The following is a 19,676-nucleotide window of genomic DNA, read 5'->3' as shown; positions in this document are numbered from 1 at the left end:
GATGCTCTAAATCCTCTCCTGAGGACCCTGTAGAAGCCACATCCGTCACAGAAGAGGGACATTGACACTCAGGGACTCTCACCAGAAGAGCAACAGAGGGTGTTTACAATCTGCAGCCTCTTCCCAGTGCTTGATAAGCTCTGCTGACAGCAAACTCATAGACCCCTCCCCCCTGGAAGGTCTAGGACTCATCATGTTGAGAGAAAGACACAGACAGACAGACAGAACCAAACTATTTCCCTAGTAACCAAATATTTTCTTCCTCTAGACCCATAAAAGAGGCCACAGGCTAGAGACTTGAGCCTTCCTCCATCACCAGTGTCTCTTTGATGGCACATTCCTTCCTAACCTGTACGATTCACTGAATAAAGGGCTTGGTACTTATGAAGTCTGTGTGCAGTTTCTGTCTCTTACCCCCTAGATGTTCGAATCACCTAGACACTAAACACACAGAAGCACAGCTAGGACTGTCTGTGGCCACCATAGGATGGATAAGGCCCTATAACCCACTTAGTGAAGCAGACAGCATCCCTACACACACACACACACACACACACACACACACACACACACACAAGGGATGACTGGAAGTCAGCAGAAATCTCAACAATGCTTCTCTGTGGCCCCACTGACTACAGAGACCTCTTTGGGGACTCAGTCCACCCCTCTGCTGAGTCCTGGGAGGAGAGAAGGAGGGCAGGAGGTAGTCCTCAGTAGTGAGAGGAAGTTGCTGGCCTGTGAGTGAAGGTGAGGACAGCTGGTATTGCCAGCGGTCAGGTTTTAACTAGGCCACACCTAAGGACAAGCACACCTCTATCTCTGTCCCTTCTATTTTTAAGACAGACGTGCTGCCAACCAGGGTATACGTTACCACCTTCGGAGGCCAGCCCTCACCTGCCAGGTGGAGTCTCACGTGTAACCCCAACTTCCTCAGCCCCACCCCGTGCATGACAGGCATGAGCAGTCTCAGAATGACAGCCACCTCCCACACTCCCTACATCCTCCACAGTCCAGTCCTCTACGGTAGGCCTGGTCACACCCCTGCTCCAGCCCTTCCAGGGAGCCTCAAGACACTCAGGACTAAGCGCCTCTAAGTGACTCACTGGGCAGCCTGCACTCTGCCACTGACGCCAGTGTGACAGGCTTCCTGTGACTCTGCCCAACTTCATCTAAGACTCCAATAACCTCTGCATGCTTTTCAAGACCAAGCCGGGGCCTTGCCCTGCATCCCAACCTTTCTCTGACCCCTCTGCCAAATTACCCAGGTTCCCCTTATCAAATTACTTGCATGGTGTCCTCTAGTTTGTGGTACAGCTGTGACCCCTCCAGTCCAGGCTCTCCAGTCCAGGCTCAGGGCTCCTGGTGCACACCAATGGTTATGTGAATCATTAACTTGGTGCTTGCTATGTATGTACCAGAAGTTTCTGGGAGCACCCATATAGCAGCAACCAACCCAGACCAACATCTACCTTGAACTGACATTCTAGTGCTAATAAAGAACCAGCACACACATATGGCTTCTATCCTCAAGGACCTCCTGAGGACCCCACGTCAGCTCATGTAAACCCTACCATAATTACCATTATTCCTATTTTACACATCAGGAAGTTGAGGCCCCAGATTATATAAGGATCACACCACAAGCCGAGAAGTGCCAGGGCTGGGTGTCAAACACAGACAACCATGTATCAGAACCTGTGTTCCTAACCTCCATCCAAAGCTGCTTAACTCTTCTCATTTGGATGCTCAGAGTACCTGGGGCCTGAGCTTAACACATATCAAGGGCTCAGTGAAAGTCCACCCCAAGAAGAGTCCCTTAGTGACAAAGGCTGGATCAGCCCTCTGCATCATCCCCGCTGGACACCCACAGCTTCCCTGACTAATCCAGCCCCAACACCACTCCTTCCTGGGCACACAGCACCCACACCTCTTACCCTGGGTCCTCACCACACACTTCCTGACCATCACCTGAAACTGAATGAATACCTTGATTGATACACCAGCTACCTAGATACCTAATACTCTCCAGAGGCACAGCAAAGGTGGATAAAGAAATGCTAAACTGAGTTCAAAGTTCCCCTCTAGCTTCTCCATCATCACTGGATGGAGCGTTTTCTTACCCACCATGGAAAGGAAAGCAGGGCTTGGGTGAGACATGACTTGTGCTATAAACTGTAGTCAAGCTGCCTCCACAAGTGCTAACAGCCAAGGTCACAATTAAGATGCAGTACTGGACACTGGAACCCTGACAGGACAACTGATGCTGTCGTCTAGAAAATGCCCGTCACTAAGATGCTGAGCTGGCAGAACAAGACAGTAGCTCCTGTCTGTCAGGAGCTAGGCCTGTGGGATCAAAGCCAAGGAACTGAGCAATCTCCCACATACCTGGGACAGCACAGCCACTCCAGAGGATAAATCCCCTGTGTATACAAATAAGTGCCAAAAGTATTAAATGATACTGCTGCATTCTGGAAATCAATACTCCACATTATTCTGTTGTTGACTTTTATTTTAGAGTTCTGTGGTTTGGTTTGGTTTGGTTTAACTTCTTGAGATGAGGTCTTTCTATGTTTTCCAGCATGGTCTTAAACTCACAATCCTCCTCATTCAGCCTTCCAAGGGCGAGATTACAGGTGAACACTAGCACCCTCGGTCATGTTATTTTTGTTTAATCAAGACAAAAGATTCTTGGGGAGGATACCAACATTCACCCCATTTTGTAGAAGCTTAATAACTCACCCAAGCTCCAGAGCCCATGCTTTTCTGTACCTGTGGCATCTGGTACTTGGCATGTGACAGGCAGAGGGCAGCATGGCCAAGACCCTAGACCTGCCTGGCCAGGCTCCAGGCCCCAGTGTAGCACAGTCCATGCCCTCTAAAAGCAAGCCACCTCCCTACTCTCCCCCAGAGCCCAGGAACTCGTCTACTGTTGCCTTGCCTGTTCCAGGGAGAGGTGGCAATGCCTGCCACTAGTGGGGCTCTGCCCAGTTTACTCAACAGAAGGTCCCCAAGTTTACTTCCCCTTAGTGCTACAAAAGACCAGGTCACACCTCTCAATCATCCTTTTAAGTGAACCTGTACAATTTGAGTGTTTCCCTAAAACAAACCACCCCTGCCTGTGTATGACCACCAGGGGTCTTGGGGGAGGCAGCCAAGCAGGGAAAGGGGGCTGTGATGACACAAAGGACGACTAGGCAGCCCTCACTGGGCCACCTAATACACATGCTTTGATTCCTCAGCCCCCTGTCGTCTGTAACAGAGTCAGCATATGATAATTAAAGGAGCCATTTCTGTTAAGTCTGGTACACATGACAGCGCCAGACAAACATACATAAGATAGATAGATAGATAGATAGATAGATAGATAGATAGATAGATAGAAGCCAGGTGGTGGTGGCGCACGCCTGTAATCCCAGCACTCTGGGAGGCAGAGTCAGGCGAATTTCTGAGTTCGAGGCCAGCCTGGTCTACAGAGTGAGTTCCAGGACAGCCAGGGCTACACAGAGAAACCCTGTGTCGAAAAAACCAAATCCAAAAAACCAAAAAAACAAAACAAAACAAAACAAAAAGAAGAAGCAGGAGGATAGCCCACAAGTCCCAAGCCAGACCAGTCTACATAAGGAGCTCCAAACCAGACAGAACTATGTAGTAAGACATTGCCTCACAATAAATTTTTAAACACACACACAAACACAGAATGAATGGATGGATGGATGAATGAATGAATGTTTAAGAAAACCAGTTGGCTTCTTGGAGTACCAGCCCATTCTACAGCTCACTTTAAGAACTCACTTTAAGAACTTCTGCTTGAGCCAGGCGGTGGTGGCGGACGCCTGTAATCCCAGCACTCTGGGAGGCAGAGGCAGGTGGATTTCTGAGTTCAAGGCCAGCCTGGTCTACTGAGTAAGTTCTAGGATAGCCAGGGCTATACAGAGAAACCCTGTCTTGAAAAAAAACAAATCCAAAAAAAAAAAAAAAGAACTTCTGCTTGCTCTATATCCAGTACCAATCACCCACACCTCTCTCACAATAAAGGGATACATTCTGAGTTCTAACTTAAATATCTATCTATTCCTAGAACATGAAGCTAATTGCTTTTCTCTCCTCCCTGAAGAATCCATGACCCCTGAGTTTCAGAACCCATCTAATGTCAAACACAGACACACACCTACACAGTCTCAGGTGAGGAAGGGTTGGAAAAACCAAAGGCAGAGGCCGGCTGAGCTATCTTCAGCTCTAGCTCATACCTCACACAGGAAAAAAGTAATTATTCAAAGCCTACATAAATGGATGTAATTTTAGGTACCACCAGTTCCATTTAAAAATGCATCCTGGGTACAGTGATTATAGATATTTAGTTTCACAGCAGCCAGCTGTCTTTTATTTCCAAGTCTCCAGCTCAAAATGTACTAAGAAAAATACTTTCCAAGCCCTCCCCTGGCAGCCTAGTAAGCATTTCTCCTCTCTTGAACCCCGACCACCGGCTCTGGTCCTTCTTCCCACCCCTGCTCACAGAGCCTTACTTACTCCCAAGTCTAAACACTCTCCTTGTAAACCAGCTCATTTCTGGAGAGACAGGTCAAAGGTTAAATCAGCAACTACATACCTATTTGACTGAACATTGACCCTGTGTCTGACACAGTCCACGGGGAGCTGGTGAGTTGTTTGGAGCACAGGGTCACACTGCTAGTCCTGCCAGGATCCCCCCAGGACCTGCTCAGGGATGCCGGGAGTAGTAGGGTATCACTTTCCCAACACCACCATTCACTGACACTCACGCAGCCATCCCTGGTTCTGAGTTGCTGCCCCTGGCCTCCTCCAACAACCCAGAATGACCCTGCAGTCAGGCCTCCTCTGTCCTCAACCTGTAAGTAGTTATGGCTTCTGAAGTGCGGGCTCACCACCCTCAGGAAGGCAAAGTCCCCGCTCTATGGCCGGTCATTGTTATGATCAGCCAGATCACCTCCCTATGAGACTGGCAGCAGCATCTGGGCAGAGGTGAGAGTGGCATAGTTCTATCTCCACGGAGGAAGCAAAGCCAGCGTCCTGCTCCCAGGACTCCCTCTGAGCAAGTGTGGGCACTGACAGACAGCTGTGCCCCTGTTCCTTCTCTGCTACCTTGCACCCAGCTCTAGCTGACTGTTTTGGACAGATGAGCTCCTGTCATGAAAGACAGGATGCCCACAGGTCCAGCATGTGCAGAGCAGAGGCAGGGACCCGTGGCCAGGCTATCGCTTTCCCATCTCAAATGACACTTGGAAGAACGGAGCGTCCCTGCTGCTGTGCAGATGCAGGAACTGAAGCCTTTCAGCAGCATGTGAATCACCTGTGGCACCCGTGCAGGTCCCCAAGTCCCAAGCCCTCGGAGGCTTAGATCCACAGTCTAGACTGGGGCTTTAGTTGATACACTTGATTAAGTGTGTCTAATACAGGCACCAAGGTTGCTGCCTATCCCAAAAAGAGCAAGATGCTCTGTCAGACAGCCCCAGCAGGAACCCCAAGGAAGGCCCTCCACCAGGGTGGTGCAGAGGGCAGGGGATGAAAGCACACACCATTCCTGAGACCAGGAAACCTGCTCATGCTCTCTCTGGATGGACACAGCTACACATAGCTTCGAAGATCAATAACTGCTCTTTGGTATTTAGCACCAATCAGGGCCCAGATTCTAATTATGGAAAAGTCTCAATACAAACACAGAGTTCTCAGTGAGGCACACTAGCAAGCCAGGAGTCCCAGTATTTGGGAGACATGAGTTCAAGGCTAGTCTAGACTACAAAATGAGAACCTGTTTAAACAAAACAAAGGATGTAAAGAAAAAGCAAAAGGGCACAAACCTCTATCTCTAGCTAGGACTCGGGAGATCTCCCCAGAAACAGTTCGCCAGCCCCTGGCCAGCCAGCCACACAGGTGCATCCCAGCAAGGTGCTTCCTTCACAGAGCTTAGAAGCAGCCGTGATAATGGTTACTTTCTCCGCAAGTGCACTGCACTAGCTGCCCTAGCTGGTGGAAGTGGCCACCACGGTCGCTACCCCACTTTCTAGGTGAAAAAACACCTGGAGACAGAGATTGATGTGACCGACCAAGCAAGAGGCAGCACTGGGGTCTCAGGGGCACTAGTCTGTTGCATCCTTTTGGGTTTTTTTATTTGTTTGTTTGTTTGTTTTTTGAAACAGAGTTTCATGTAGCCCGAGTGTGGCCTTGGTAGCTAAGGAAAACCTTGAAACTCTGACCCTCCCTGCCTTCACTTGTGAGAGAATTACAGATGTGTACCACCCATGCCAGGTTTATGCAGTGTTTGGGAGGGAACCCAAGACTTCATGAACACTATGCAAGCACTCTACCAATCAGTCTCCATGCCCAGCCCAGGATCTTGTTCTAGCTCAGATCTGGCTCAGCACGGGGACTGCCTTGGGCTAAGTCCCCAGCAGCCCTCTTTCCTGAAACCAAGTTGCCGATGCAGGCTTTGATCCAGGGCCCAGCCAACACCTCCACTCCTCACACAGATGCTAGGACCCACGCCACCTGCCCCTGCTCCCCTTCAGCTCAGCACTGCCCTTCTCCACAGCTGCCTGCCCTCCTCAGCCTTTCCCTGGAGGTCCCCAAACCCATCCTCTCAGAGTCCCACCCCCAACACCCAGACCGAAACTGGTTAGGATCCTCTCTGCTCTTGCACTGGATACTGGAAGTAGGTGACCTGTGTCTCTGCCCACAGGGCCCTTCAGCCTCACACTTGGTAACTAAATGGATGACTCCTTTACCCAACCCAAGCAGCCTCTGGTTAGTTCTCTAAAGAGGCACTCACCCTACACAGCGCACTGCCTCCGTCTATTAACTATGGCCAACTCAGTTTACAAATGGAGATGACACAAATATGCCACTTATTGAGCCCTTGTCTGGTCCTGGCCCCACAGGAAGGCCAGGCCGCAATGCCCTGGGCACGGCATGGAATGGACTACATTCCCATTTGGCTGAGTGGTTTCTGGGAAGACACAGGAGAGTACAGGCTAACTCCAAGCTGTCAGGCCCAGATAGGAAATGCAGTAGAGCCCCTGAGAAGGCTGGCTGGGACTGGCTGGGACTGGCTAGGCTGTGGTTACGCTCTCAGGCAGGCCCTGAAAGACAGCCTGGCTCTTTAAGCAGGCTTAAGAGGCTTCATCGGTCCCTAAGCTGGGTCAGTTGACATCTGGGGAGTAGGAAAAAGGAGAAGGAGAAAGATTAAAGAGGGGGTGATACTCCAAATGAGGAGATCCACCCCTCCAGGACACCAGGGCCCTGCTCACCACCCCCACCTGCCGAGGGCCACAGCTCCACTCACTTTCTCCTCAGTGGGGTCTTTGTTAGAGAGGCCCAAGATGCTGCTGCTTTGGGATCCTCCGGGACTGTACAGAGGAGTGGTGGGTGGAGCCAGGGTAGAAACAGCACCAAATAACTCAGGTTTGAGTTCCAACTGAAATTCTTCTGGTTTCAGGAAAATCTTTAGCTCCTCACCCCTGCCTCAAACGCCCGAGCTATACAAATGACAATCAAATCGCCCACTCTAGAAGGAGTGTGTTTAACTCCAGTGTCAGCTGTTGATCTGATAAACCCCAGACAACTTGTCTATTTTCTAGTGTCCACAGCTGATACCAGGTGATGCCTGGTTACCGAGCAGCATTCATACAGCCTCTGAGATCCCAGGAAGGAGATAGGTCCCAGCCTTTCCACACCATCCTGGGCTCTCACAGCCAAGACCCCTGCGGCCTAGGCAAGCACCTGTGATGCCAGGCAGCCTGGCCCTCGATGGACAGTTTGTTTCCCTAAAACAGATTGCCCCAGCCTGCATAGTACAGGACCATCAGGAATCTTGGGGGAGGCAGCCAAGCAGGGAAAGGGGGCTGTGATGACACAAAGGACTACTAGGCAGCCCTCACTGGGCCACCTAATACACATGCTTTGATTCCTCAGCCCCCTGTCCTCACCTGTAAACAGCAGTCAGCACATGATAATTAAAGGAGCCATTTCTGTTAAGTCTGGTGCACACCACAGCACCGACTGTTAAGATAAACTGCTCAGGGGTTTTGCTTCAGGGTTCTTTGCCAGTCTGTTATCAGTAGGTTAGTTTGTTTGTTTATTTGTTTGTTTTGAGATAAGGTTTGGCCTGGGTTGGCCTTGAATTCAATACGTAGGCCAGGCAGAGCTAAAACTCACAGCATCAAATGTTCTTGTCTCAGCCTCCGGTGTTTTCCAGGTCTTCACATCATCTGTTGTGATGACCACTTTACTTGACATCACTGTAAATGTATGTAAAAGTTGCAAGAGTAAAAGGGCTAAAAAGATGCTTCAGAGGTTAAGAGCACCTGGGTTTCCAGCACCCCAACCACCTGTGACTCCAGCTCCAGGGAATCCAACATGCTCTCTGCTAACCTCTGCAGGTACCAGGCATACATGTGATACACATATACACACACCTAGGAAAAATACTCGTACACATTAAAATAAATAAATATATAAAACTGAGTTTTTTGGTTTTTCAAGGCAGGGTTTCTCTGTGTAGCCCTGGCTGTCCTGGAACTTGCTCTATAGACCAGGCTGGCCTTGAACTCAGAGACCTGCATCTCCTGAATGCAGAGATTTAAAGTATGTGACACCACGCCCAGATTAAACGGTTATTTTTAAGTTGCAAAAGAACAATGAAAAGTGTTCCCAAGTATCCTTTATCCAGACTCGCCACTCAACATCGTGTCCCACGGTGTCACCCTCCCCAACCGCCACACACACACAAAGACGCACTCCCCAGCCCCACAACCACCAAAGCAAACATTTCATGTGCGTCTCCCAAAACTAAGAACATCTTGTTAATACTAAATGGCTTTCCATTTTTATTGGTTCAAATTAATTTCTGAGTTGAGTTCTACAGTTGACATACTACTAACTCAGGCAAACCAGTATCAGGGACGGCAAGCTTCCCCCAGAGCAGCGGAATGCAATCGGACTCAGATGCACATGCTCACCCCAGCTCTGAGCTGTGGGAATGGGTGTACAGCAGCTCAGGTTCACTGGCATTTACTGTGCACTAAACATGTCCTGGGCCTTTTCCATCTCGTGATTCATTTAATCCTCAAACTAACAACATTGGACCTTAGAGGAAGTAAGCGTAAAGAAACTCAGCCATGGACCAAGGTCAGAGAGCAGCCAGTGCCCAGCTGGGATTAGCATCCAGGTGGTAAGGCTGCTTCTCCCCAAAGGTGTCAACCACATCCACACACCTACACACCATCTACAGGATGCAGGGCCTGGCCGTGCTTTGGGCTTCCAGAAAAACCAACCCTATTTCCCAGGTAACAGGTAGTGAGGAAACTGGATAAGAGAGGTCAAGCAATCTCAGTCCAGCAAAAGATGACAGCCTAAGGCTGGCAGAGTGGTACATGCTTTGAATCTTAGCACTCAAGAGGCAGAGGCAGCAAACTCTGTGCATTAAAGACCAGCCTGGTCTATTATAGAGATTTTGGAGCCAACCATAGCTACATAGGAAGGCTCTGTCAAAGGGGGGAAGGGGAGGAAGGAAGATAACCCGAGGCCATAGCAGCTGCTGGTGTGGCTTTCCTCCAGGCACTAGACGTGTTTGGGGGACTGAGACCCAGAAAGACCAGATAGTCAATGATGGGTCTCCCCACACTTCCTGGACACATAGATTCCCCAGTACACACACTTTCTGTCTTCCCCCACATGCACTGCACTGATCATTCGCATGGCATAGAGTGTGAGACTTGCACAGGTTCGTCAAGACAGACACAAGCCCAAGTGACAGTTAAGAGGGGCTGGCACCTCCTAGGGCAGATGCTTCTATCTGGGAAACTGCGGAAGACACAGAGTAGATCTGATGCAGCTCACCAACATAATCCTGAGGTAGGCAGAGGAGAGGATGAGCCAACTGTAAAGTCCACAGAAGCCAGGTCTGGAGGTGCAGCCTGTAATTCCAGCACTTGGGGCACAGAGGCAGGATGAGGAGGACTGGGGCCAGCCTGGGCCTCACAGTAAGACATTGTTTCTACAGCCAAGGGCTAGGGATGTCATTCAGTGGTAATGTTTGCCCAGCAGGACCAAAGCCCTGGGTTCCACCCCAGTACAGCAAAACTGAAGTCTGCATACATGACATTTTCTGTACCCAAATCTCCCAGGAAAGCTGACCTTCCCCTTCCTTCTGTCATTAAATCTGTGGTCCCCATATCTGAGAAGCACAAGCTAGGGTAACAATACCTCCAGGCCTCTCCCCTGATCCTCGAAAAGGCTGAACTAAAAGGTAACTATAGAAAAATCACTTTACCCTGCGAGCCAAAGTTCTACAGCCAAAAAAGAAATAATGGTGAGAACTGAACCAGATAATGTTCCCAAAACACTCTGCAGACAATAAAAACATTCATTCAAAATGCTTCCCCTTCCCAGAAATCAAAAAGCAAATGTTTTGACAGCCATGTGACAAGAGGAAAATAGCACCGTATTCCTCCTGGTTCTTCCCTCTGCCAATATTTACTCACAACACCATGCCAGTCTGAGATGCTGACTCCTTATGCTGAGCTGGAGTGGGCACCAGTCTGTCACCCAGTATTCCACATCCTAGCCTGTCTTGCCAGTTGCCCACTCCTCCCACCCAAAAACCTGTGATTTGCACCCAGAGCCTTGCATGTGCAATGCAAACGCCCCACCTCTGGGCCAGAACTTTGAATCTTTCTTACGTTGACATTTGGATCACAGTCTCCCTAAATTGTACCTTCTGGCTTGAGCTCACTCACTCTGTAGCCCTGGAAGGCCCGTGATTGGCTGTCCCTCTGCTTCCTGCTCACGATCCTCCACTCAGAAGTGCCAAACATAGACCCTTAACAAGTGAAGCGGATGGGAAGTGTATCACGGGGCAGAAGCACGTGGTCCTTATTACTTTTCCTTTTGCTGTGTTGGGAATGGAACCCTGGATTCCTTGGCAGGCCGAGCAGACATTCTTCCTCTGAGCTACCTTCTCCCAGCGCTCAAGTCCCCCAGCGATTACCATGCAGAGGAGACTCACTCCTAACACAGACCTACCGGCCTCAGGAGCAACTGGCTCCCCCCCCCCCCCCCCCCCGAGGGTCAAGAGCGGCAAGCAGCTTCAGTCCTTTTTCTTAGAGGTTTTTCCAGGTGTTTTGAGAGTGTGATACAAGCCATGGCTCTCAGTCCTTCCTCCAGCTTTGCACAAAACACTCACTGTTAGTGTTTTCCCACGGACCCAGTGCTAAATCCGTGATCCGGCTTTCCCCCTTGATAAAGCCACCAGGAAGTACAAGGTAAACTGTGAGATTATTATACCCAAACCAGCCAAGCTGGAGAACCTGCTTGCCCTTCAACAATGAGGATTCGGGATTTCCACTTTAAATACATGTAAGCCATTAGCCCCCAGAATTCAATGTAAGACTGTCAATTTCCGCTTTGAAATAAAAGGTCTGGAAGTGCTGTGTCCAAATTCCAACAGTTTTTCTAAAGGGCTGTCCAGCTGATAGGAACTTCTCCCTTGACATCTGTCACACTTGACTCACTCTTCACTGCGTCTTTAAATTGATTGAAAAATTGAAGGCACGTCCAAAGTACTGGGTATGGTCCACAGCAGGGTGTCTCTGGAGGAGGCTGGAAGCCATGGCTCTCACCAGCCCAGCCCTCCCTCCTTCTCCCAGCCTCCTGTGTCCCACTTGGCTTTCGTGTGCCTCACCCTGTCCAGCATGCCCTGAGCCTGCCCACTCCTAAACTGTATTTTACAGTCGGGCATTAGAGGTGAATGACCTGATACGGACATTAAAATAAAGGATTATATTTGATATAGAGATGAGCTATAAAATGTTTATAATATATACTTAAATTTTCTCTTTACTTAAAATGATATTAAACAAACCAGAAAACAGTGATGCACGCATTTAATCCCAGCACTGGAGAGGCAAAAACGACTAGACTTTTGTGAGTTTGAGGCCAGCCTGATCTACATAGCAAATTCCAGGCTATCCAGAGCTACACAGTGAGACTCTGTCTCAGAACAAAAAAAAAAAATTAAAAAAAAAAAAAAAAAAGGCATGAAATAGCAAATGTTTAAAAACATGACAAGTCTACCAGAAAAAACTGCAAAAGGAACAAGTTTTATATTGTAGGTTTGTGGATTTGTCTCCTTTAGCTTGACAAAGAGGTTCATGTAACCCACTGGCTTCTTACAATTCAATACATTTCTGAAGATGGCCTTGAACTCTTGGATCCTCCTGCCTCCGCTCCCAGAATGCTGGCTTGCACTGAAGTTTTGTTTGGTCTTTGGGTTTTGGGGACAGTGACTCCAATAGCTACAGTCTCAAGTAGCCCGGGGATGACCTTGAACCCTGGCTGGCCTTTCCTCCTCCTCCCAGGAGATAAGGTCACCACCCCCATTTCACTACAGTACCTCCAGGGGCGCCCTCCCCTTTCAGCAGGCACCCTCCATTTTCATTTTGCACAGGGGACCTGAAACGTATGCTCCTGGCTCTGCCCCTAGGATGTTTTCAGGCCACAGCACAGGGGAGGAGCAGAAAAACAACTTCACTCCAAGTCTTCAGTGTGTCTTTCCCATGTCCCACTGCCCAGGGAACGGCACCTCCACGGGATGACCCCACCAGTCCGCAAAGCTAAGGGTGGAGGACCTGAGGCTAAGTGGCACCTTGTATGACCAGTTGGTCCCTGTCAGGACCTTGGAGTAAAGTCAGAAGATGCCAAGGCCTTGAACCCAGGGAAAAAGGGGATCTGGTCCAATTACCAACAGATGAAAAATGCAAAGCGCTGAGCTCATGAGACCAAGGAGGCAGAAAAGGCTGCCCAAGCCTCTACTGGCCAGGTTCCTACTTCAAGTGTTACTGTTGCTACTGAGTGACTATCTCCAAGATGCCTGGGTCCAAATACCAGCCCCAACAGGCCCAGTCCTGGCTTCCCTGCTTCTGTTCCACATACACGTCTCCTCTCCAGCCAGGAATTTATAAAGACTGGACTACTTAATGAATGCCCAAGGTTTCATGGGGACACATCCAATTATCCTCTTCTATAAATGAGGAGGGTGGAAGCAGGTCCAGGCCCGGGCTGTGTGCCAAAGTCTCAGGAACAGTGAACAGGTCCTGCCCTCAAGGAGCAGCCTTCGAGCAGGGTGTGGTGTGCCAACACCCCACTCCACACACATACATACCATCAAGCACACAAGTGACCGAGGCAGGAGGATCACTCACCAAGCAGCTCTAGAGCTGAACTATGGCTCAGATATGTAAATTCCAACTACAGAACACTAAGGCAAGACGGTTGCAAGTTCAAGGCTGCCCTGGGCAGCTCAGTGAGATTCTGTCTCGAAATAAAAATTAACAAAGTCTGGGGGCATAGCTTCCTGATAGAGAACTCAGGTTCGGAGCATGAGGTTCTATTTCAAAACAAAACAAAAAGCTAGGTATAGTGATACATGCCTATAATCCTGAGAAATTCTCAGGAAATCTGAGGCAGGAGGACTGTTGAGTGTTCCAGGCCTGCTGGGCTGCAGAGTGAGACCCTATTAGTAAATAAATCAGACAACAGCTATGAATAGCAATAGCAATTTCTGATATTTCCCCCAAGAACTAATTAAATTATCACCATGTGGTGAAGTGCTTACCTGTGAGACCAGCTCTTAGGGAACTAGAAAATACAAAGCTAGCCTGGGCTAACCTGCAAGACCCTGTCTTAAAGAAACAAACAAAAAAATTAGGTCCACGCTTGGTGGTGCACATCTTTAATCCCGGCATGTAGGAGGCAGAAGCAGGTGGATCTCCGTGACTTGAGGGTCAGCCTGGGTTACACATGGAGACAAAACTCTGTCTCAAAAAAAAAAAAAAAAGAAAAAGATATATAATTGCTACTATTCTCATTGGTATAGATAACACTATCATAACTACTGTGATATATTTTCTATCCAGTCAGGAGACTCATGGAAAAATGAAAACATCTCATAGTGCACTATCTTTTCTTAAAGAGGAGTCTGCACCTCCTCGCCTGTACTTGTGAGAACCATGAAGACAAAATGTAGCCAAAAGTGCAGGAATAAACTAAAACCCACATTTCATAGTTCAGGGTTTTCCTCAAGAAACAGACTCTAGACAGCATTAAAGCATCCAGCTGGCTGGGCGATGGTGGCGCATGCCTTTAATTCCAGCACTTGGGAGGAAGAGGCAGGCGGATTTCTGAGTTCAAGGCCAGCCTGGTCTACAGAGTGAGTTCCAGGACAGCCAGGGCTATACAGAGAAACCCTGTCTCGAAAAAACATAAAGAAAGAAAAGCAGAAAACACGACTGGATTACGGCCTACCGGTACCAGCAGCTTTGAGAGTAGGGCCCCATCATGTTGCTGTGGGTAATCATTTCAGAAGCTGTGGGAGGATTCAGAAGGGGGAGGGGTGGGAGCAGGGACAAACAGTCGAAGAAGAGTTGCAACAGGGATAAAATCCAGATGCTGAGACAACAGCTAGAGTCTTACAGACTGCACAAATCCAAGCTCAAGGCTGTGCCCCTACTGCCAAACACGACCTCTCCTCACTGCCCCAGTAAGTGACCTTGAGATACGGGACAGCGTCCTTCCCTCTCACCTCCACAGAAACTCTACTCCAAGAACTGCCATCTATCTTCTCCCGCCCAGAACAAAAGGTGTTGACCATCTTTCCCCAGAAGGAGCAAACCCCTCTGTGGTGGTTTCAGTAGGAATGACCCTCACAGGCTCAGGGGTTTGAATGCTGGGCCCAGGGGGAGTGGCACTATTAGGAGGTGTGGCCTTGTTGGAGGAAGTGTGTCACTGTGGTGTTGGGCTTTGAGGGCTCCTGTGCTCAAGCTCTGTCCAGTGTGGAATCCCAGTCTCCTCCCGGCTGCCTTTGGATCACGATGTAGAACTCTCAGCTCCATCTCCAGCACCATGCTGGTCTGTATGTGCACGCTTCCTGTCATAACGACGATGGATTAAACCTCTGAAACTGTAAGCCAGTCCCAATTAAATGTTCACCTTTATACAAGTTTCCCAATTAAATGTTCACCTTTATACAAGTTGCCCTGGTCATGGGTTCTCTTCACAGCCATGAAACCCTGAGACAGCCTCCCTCTACTCACGAAATCTCCAACTACCCGCCAACACCTGGACTCCTCTTTGCAACAAAACTTCCAGGAAGATGTGCTGCCCCTCCTGGACAGGTGTTTCTTGCCCGAGTCATCTGCCATGAGCGGCAGTCCCCTGTTCTGGAGGTCCCTAAGACTACACACCTTCTCACCTTAAGTTTGCCTTTCCCAAGCTTAGCCACGGCCTGCCCCGAGGCTTAGAGCATTGCTCTGGTTAGTTTCTAGACAAACTAGAGTAGCGTGGGAAGAGGGATCCTCAATTGAAGACAGCCCTCTCGGGCTGGAGAGATGGCTCAGCAGTTAAGAGCACCGACTATTCTTCTGAAGGTCAAGAGTTCAAATCCCAGCAACCACGTGGTGGCTCACAGCCATCCGTAAGGAGATTTGATGCCCTCTTGTGATGTGTGAAGACAGCAACAGTGTACTCATATACATAAAATAAATAAATCTTTTAAAAAAAAGATTTGAACTTGGGACCTCTGGTAGAGCAGTCAGTGCTCTTAACTGCTGAGACATCTCTCCAGCCCAATAAATCTTTAAAAAAAAAAAAAAGAATATGTTCATAGCAGCCTTCTTTATAATAGCCAGAAGCTAGAAAGAACCCAGATGTCCCTCAATGGAGGAATGAATACAGAAAATGTGGTATATTTACACAATGGAATACTACTCAGCAATTAGAAACAATGAATTCACAAAATTTTTAGGCAAATGGTTTGATCTGGAAAATATCATCCTAAGTGAGGTAACCCAATCACAAAAGAATACACATGGAATGCAATCTCTGATAAGTGGATATTAATTAGCCCAGAAGCCCTGAATACCCAAGGCACAAATTGCATAACAAATGACTCCCATGAAGAAGTATGGAGAGGGTCCTGATCCTGGAAAGGATCGATCTAGCATTGGAAGGGAATATAAGGACAGAGGAAAAAGGAGGGAGGTGATTGGAGAAGGGATGGAGAGAAGAAGGTTTATGGGACATATGGGGAGGGAGGATCCGGGAAAGGGGAAATCATTTGGAATGTAAACAAAGAATATAGAAAATAAAAATATTAAAAAAGAAGAAGAAGAAGAAGAAGAAGAAGAAGAAGAAGAAGAAGAAGAAGAAGAAGAAGAAGAAGAAGAAGAAAAAGAAGAAGAAGACTGGCCTCCAGAGGCCATGTCTGTGGAGAATTGTCTTGGTTGATGACTGATGTGGGAGGGCCCAGCCTACTATGGACCATAGTCTCCTACACATGTAAGTATAAGAAAAGCGGGCTGGCAAGCCAGAGTGAGCCAATAAGCAGCCTTCCTCCACAGTTTCTACTTCAGATCCTGCTCAACTTCCTGCTCCGACTTCCTTCACCGGTGAACTGTGACAGGAAACATAAGCCGAGACAAACCTTGTTTTTCCCTAGTTTTCCTCACTATGAGTTTGTTCAGGGTGCTTATGACAACAGCAAACAAACCAGAACAGACTTGCTTGGTCCACACTTGTCCTTGATGGTGTCATCTACTCCCTATGACATCACACACAGTTAGTTATCCTCAGAAGGGTCTCTGCAAGCTTTTCTCCCTCTCAAGCCCACACTTCCGATTCATATATCTGCATCAGTGGTTCTCAACCTGCCTGATGCTGCTACTGCATAGCTGTAACTTTGCTGTTATAAATCAAAATGTGAATGTGTTTTCTGATGATCCTAGTCGACCCCTGAAAAAAGATCATTTGTGAATGACGGGTTGAGAATCACTGATCTATATGATATATTCACATCTTATATGTAACAGAACAAAATAGATTTTTTTAACACCTATTCAAGACTGTTTCTCCCCACAGCCTTCCCATCTCAGAGATATGGGCACCACCCACTCACTTAGGAACTCTCACTTCTAGGAATCATCTGTGTGTGTGTGTGTGTGTGTGTGTGTGCACGCGCATCCATGCAGTATGTGTACTTGTGTGTATTCCTATGTGTACAAGTGCACATGTATATGTGTGCCTGTGAATGTAAAAGCCAAAAGCCAGCCCAACCTCACAAGTTTTTTTTCTCAAATATCCACTTCGTTTTTGAAGCAGTCTCTCCGTGGGACCTGGGACCTGGGACCTGGCGCTTGCAGCTTAGGCTAGGGTGAAGGGCAGCAAGCCCCAGATTCTCCTGTCTCTACCTTCCCAGTGCTAGGATTCCAAGTGCACGTGGTTACTACACCTGGGTTTTTATGAGATCGCATGTGAGTCCTCAAGCTCGGATGACAAGCACTTTATGAACTGGGCACCTCCACAGTCCCTTAGGAGTCCTCTTTGACTGTTCTTTCTCTCAGGCAGCATCCAAAGCACAGCCTGAATCTGACTACTGTTCTCCATCTCCATGCTTCCCCCACTAACGTCTGCTCTGGACCACAGCCACAGCCTCCCGCTGCTCTCCTGCCTCCCTGGCACAGCTGTCCACCCCATTCTCCCTAAAACTGCAAAACATACCAAGCCACTTTAAAACGTCTGCATTCGCCCTGGTCTCAGAGTAGAGCTCAGCAGCTCTTTACCCCGGTCCAGTTTCATCATTTACCTCTCTTCCTGTGACTCCCTTAAATGCCATCCTCTCCCTTGGTTACCACCTTCAAGCTACACAAGACTTTTTGCTCACTGAACTTAAAGGATTTTGTTTCTTAAACATTTTCCTAAAATGTTTTGCCCCTACTGGTCACCACAGCAAGGGTCCTTCTTGTCATTCTAATTCCAAATGTCACCTGCTCAGAAAAAAAGTCATCAGGACCTACCAATCCAACCAGCCATCCAATCACTCCAAGTCACATCCCCTCTTGCTAATTTTCCGCACAGCAGTCACCACCGTTACCTGCTATCATTATTTGTTCACTCTTTCTTCCCTTTCTTCCCGTGGATTACAAATCGACAAACAGAAACAGTGAGCACCTCCCTTGCATAAATCTCATCCATCAGCAGCCACCATACATGAGTCCCAAGAGATAAAGAAGGCTCGGGGACTTTCTTCACTTAGTCTGATCCAGATCTAAACATTGTTTCCAAGTCGGTGAAGAAATGAATTCAGAATCACGGTCCCCCACAGTACACCGAGTGCCAGGCAAACCATCAAGTGCCAGACCTTTGGCTAGTTCATTCATTCCATAAACAAACATTTACAGAGTTCCTACTCTATGCCAGGCACTGACTGGGGCAAACGATCAAAGGCAAGTTCTGACACCCAGGACCCACGGAAAGCGGAGGGAGAACGCGGCAACACAGGCAACTTTCCCCGAGTGAGAAAAGCGAACACTGTACACGTGGTCCCCTTACGGCTTCGAGATCAGATCCACGCGGCCCAACAGACCCAGAATAACTGTTGGGACAGCGCCCAGAGGCTCAGGCGGCAAAGCTCCTGTTCTACTAGCCCAGGCAGAGCCGACCATCCGCGTTCCACCGCGTTCGGCGCCCGCCGAAGACGCGCGGGTAGAGTTCCAGGAATATCATTGGCTGACTGGGAGCCCCACCCCCATCCCATCCCGGGGAAAGCAGGGATGCCGCGGCCGGGGTCGCGCTCTCGCTCTCCACGGCGAGCCCAGCCGGCGCGGCTAGACTAGCGTCGGGGCCCCTCTTCCCCTCCCCCACGCCCAAGCCCTCAGGCCACACTCCCGACCCACGCGAGCCCTACTCCCTGACACCCGCCACCGTGCCCAGCGCGTGCCCCGGGGGAGGCGTGTCCCGGGAGCCCTGGAGTTTGCTGGCTCGGCCAGCGGCGGGCGGGACCTGGTCAGGCCCCCTGCGGCGCTGCGAACCCGGGTACGCAGCCGTCCCCGAGCCCGCCACCTTCAAGCAAACAAACCCCGAGCGCCGAGCCCGCCAAGGCTGCGGGAGAGCAAGCCAGGTGCGGCGGCGGTGTGGGCTCACTCACTCGATGAAGAAGCTGGCGCCCTCCTCCGTGAAGCCCTCCTCCCAGCCGCGCGGCAAGTCTGCGGGAAGGCGAGAAAAGTTGGTCAAAGTCGCGCAGCCGAGGCGCCCCCTGCGCCCCCCACCGACCCAGCGCCCACCTGAGCGGATCATGTGACCCGAGTTGACCGGTTCGCCGGTCCGCGGGTGCAGCCAGGTCGTGCAGCGGAGCTGGTCACTACGGGAGAGGTGCACCTGTTAGCGCCGCCGCCCCACACGCCCGCCCACCGCCCCAGCCCCGGCGCACGACCCCGCCCGGGTGTCGCCGCCCCTCACGCACTTGATGAAGAAGACACGACCGTCCCGACAGACGCCGTAGGACCAGTGCTCAGGTAGGGTGTCCCGCCCGACCGCAGCCGCCATGTTCGCCCAGCGCCTGAGCCCCGGGCCAGGGGAGGGGGGGGGGGAATGGGTGAAGGGGCGGGGCGAGGGGCGGGGCAAGGAGATAGGGGTGCAAGATGTTAGACAGAGTGGGAGGGACAAGAAACGGGGAGCTGGAGTAACAGGGAGTTGGAACAAGGAGTTGGATAGGGATAGGGAGGAGAGGACAAGATCGAGGAGGGATAGGGAGAAGGGTGCATTGGAAGGAATATGGGGGAGAGGCAAGGAAGGAGTGGGGAAGGGCTGAGACA

General features: G+C 49.7%; 1 protein-coding gene across 2 annotated transcripts in view; it reads right to left on the bottom strand.

Annotated features, from left to right (window-relative positions):
- The window catches only part of Plekha7 (pleckstrin homology domain containing A7), a 183,010-nt gene extending 163,585 nt beyond the window's left edge, over window positions 1–19,425 (bottom strand). For both annotated transcript variants that reach the window (XM_052200736.1, XM_052200746.1), the window contains exons 1-3: window positions 19,325–19,425; window positions 19,146–19,222; window positions 19,010–19,067 (exon numbers count right to left, since the gene is read on the bottom strand). In XM_052200736.1, coding sequence (XP_052056696.1) covers window positions 19,010–19,067; window positions 19,146–19,222; window positions 19,325–19,407 — 218 coding nt within the window. In that variant the 5' untranslated portion in view covers window positions 19,408–19,425. The remainder of the gene's footprint in view (window positions 1–19,009; window positions 19,068–19,145; window positions 19,223–19,324) is intronic.
- Window positions 19,426–19,676: the final 251 nt, after the last annotated feature.

Source organism: Apodemus sylvaticus, chromosome 1 (genome assembly GCF_947179515.1).
Source record: "Apodemus sylvaticus chromosome 1, mApoSyl1.1, whole genome shotgun sequence".
Classification (NCBI taxonomy): Eukaryota; Metazoa; Chordata; class Mammalia; order Rodentia; family Muridae; genus Apodemus; species Apodemus sylvaticus.
Note: the sequence above shows the minus strand (reverse complement) of the source record. Positions and strands in the feature narration are given on the sequence as shown.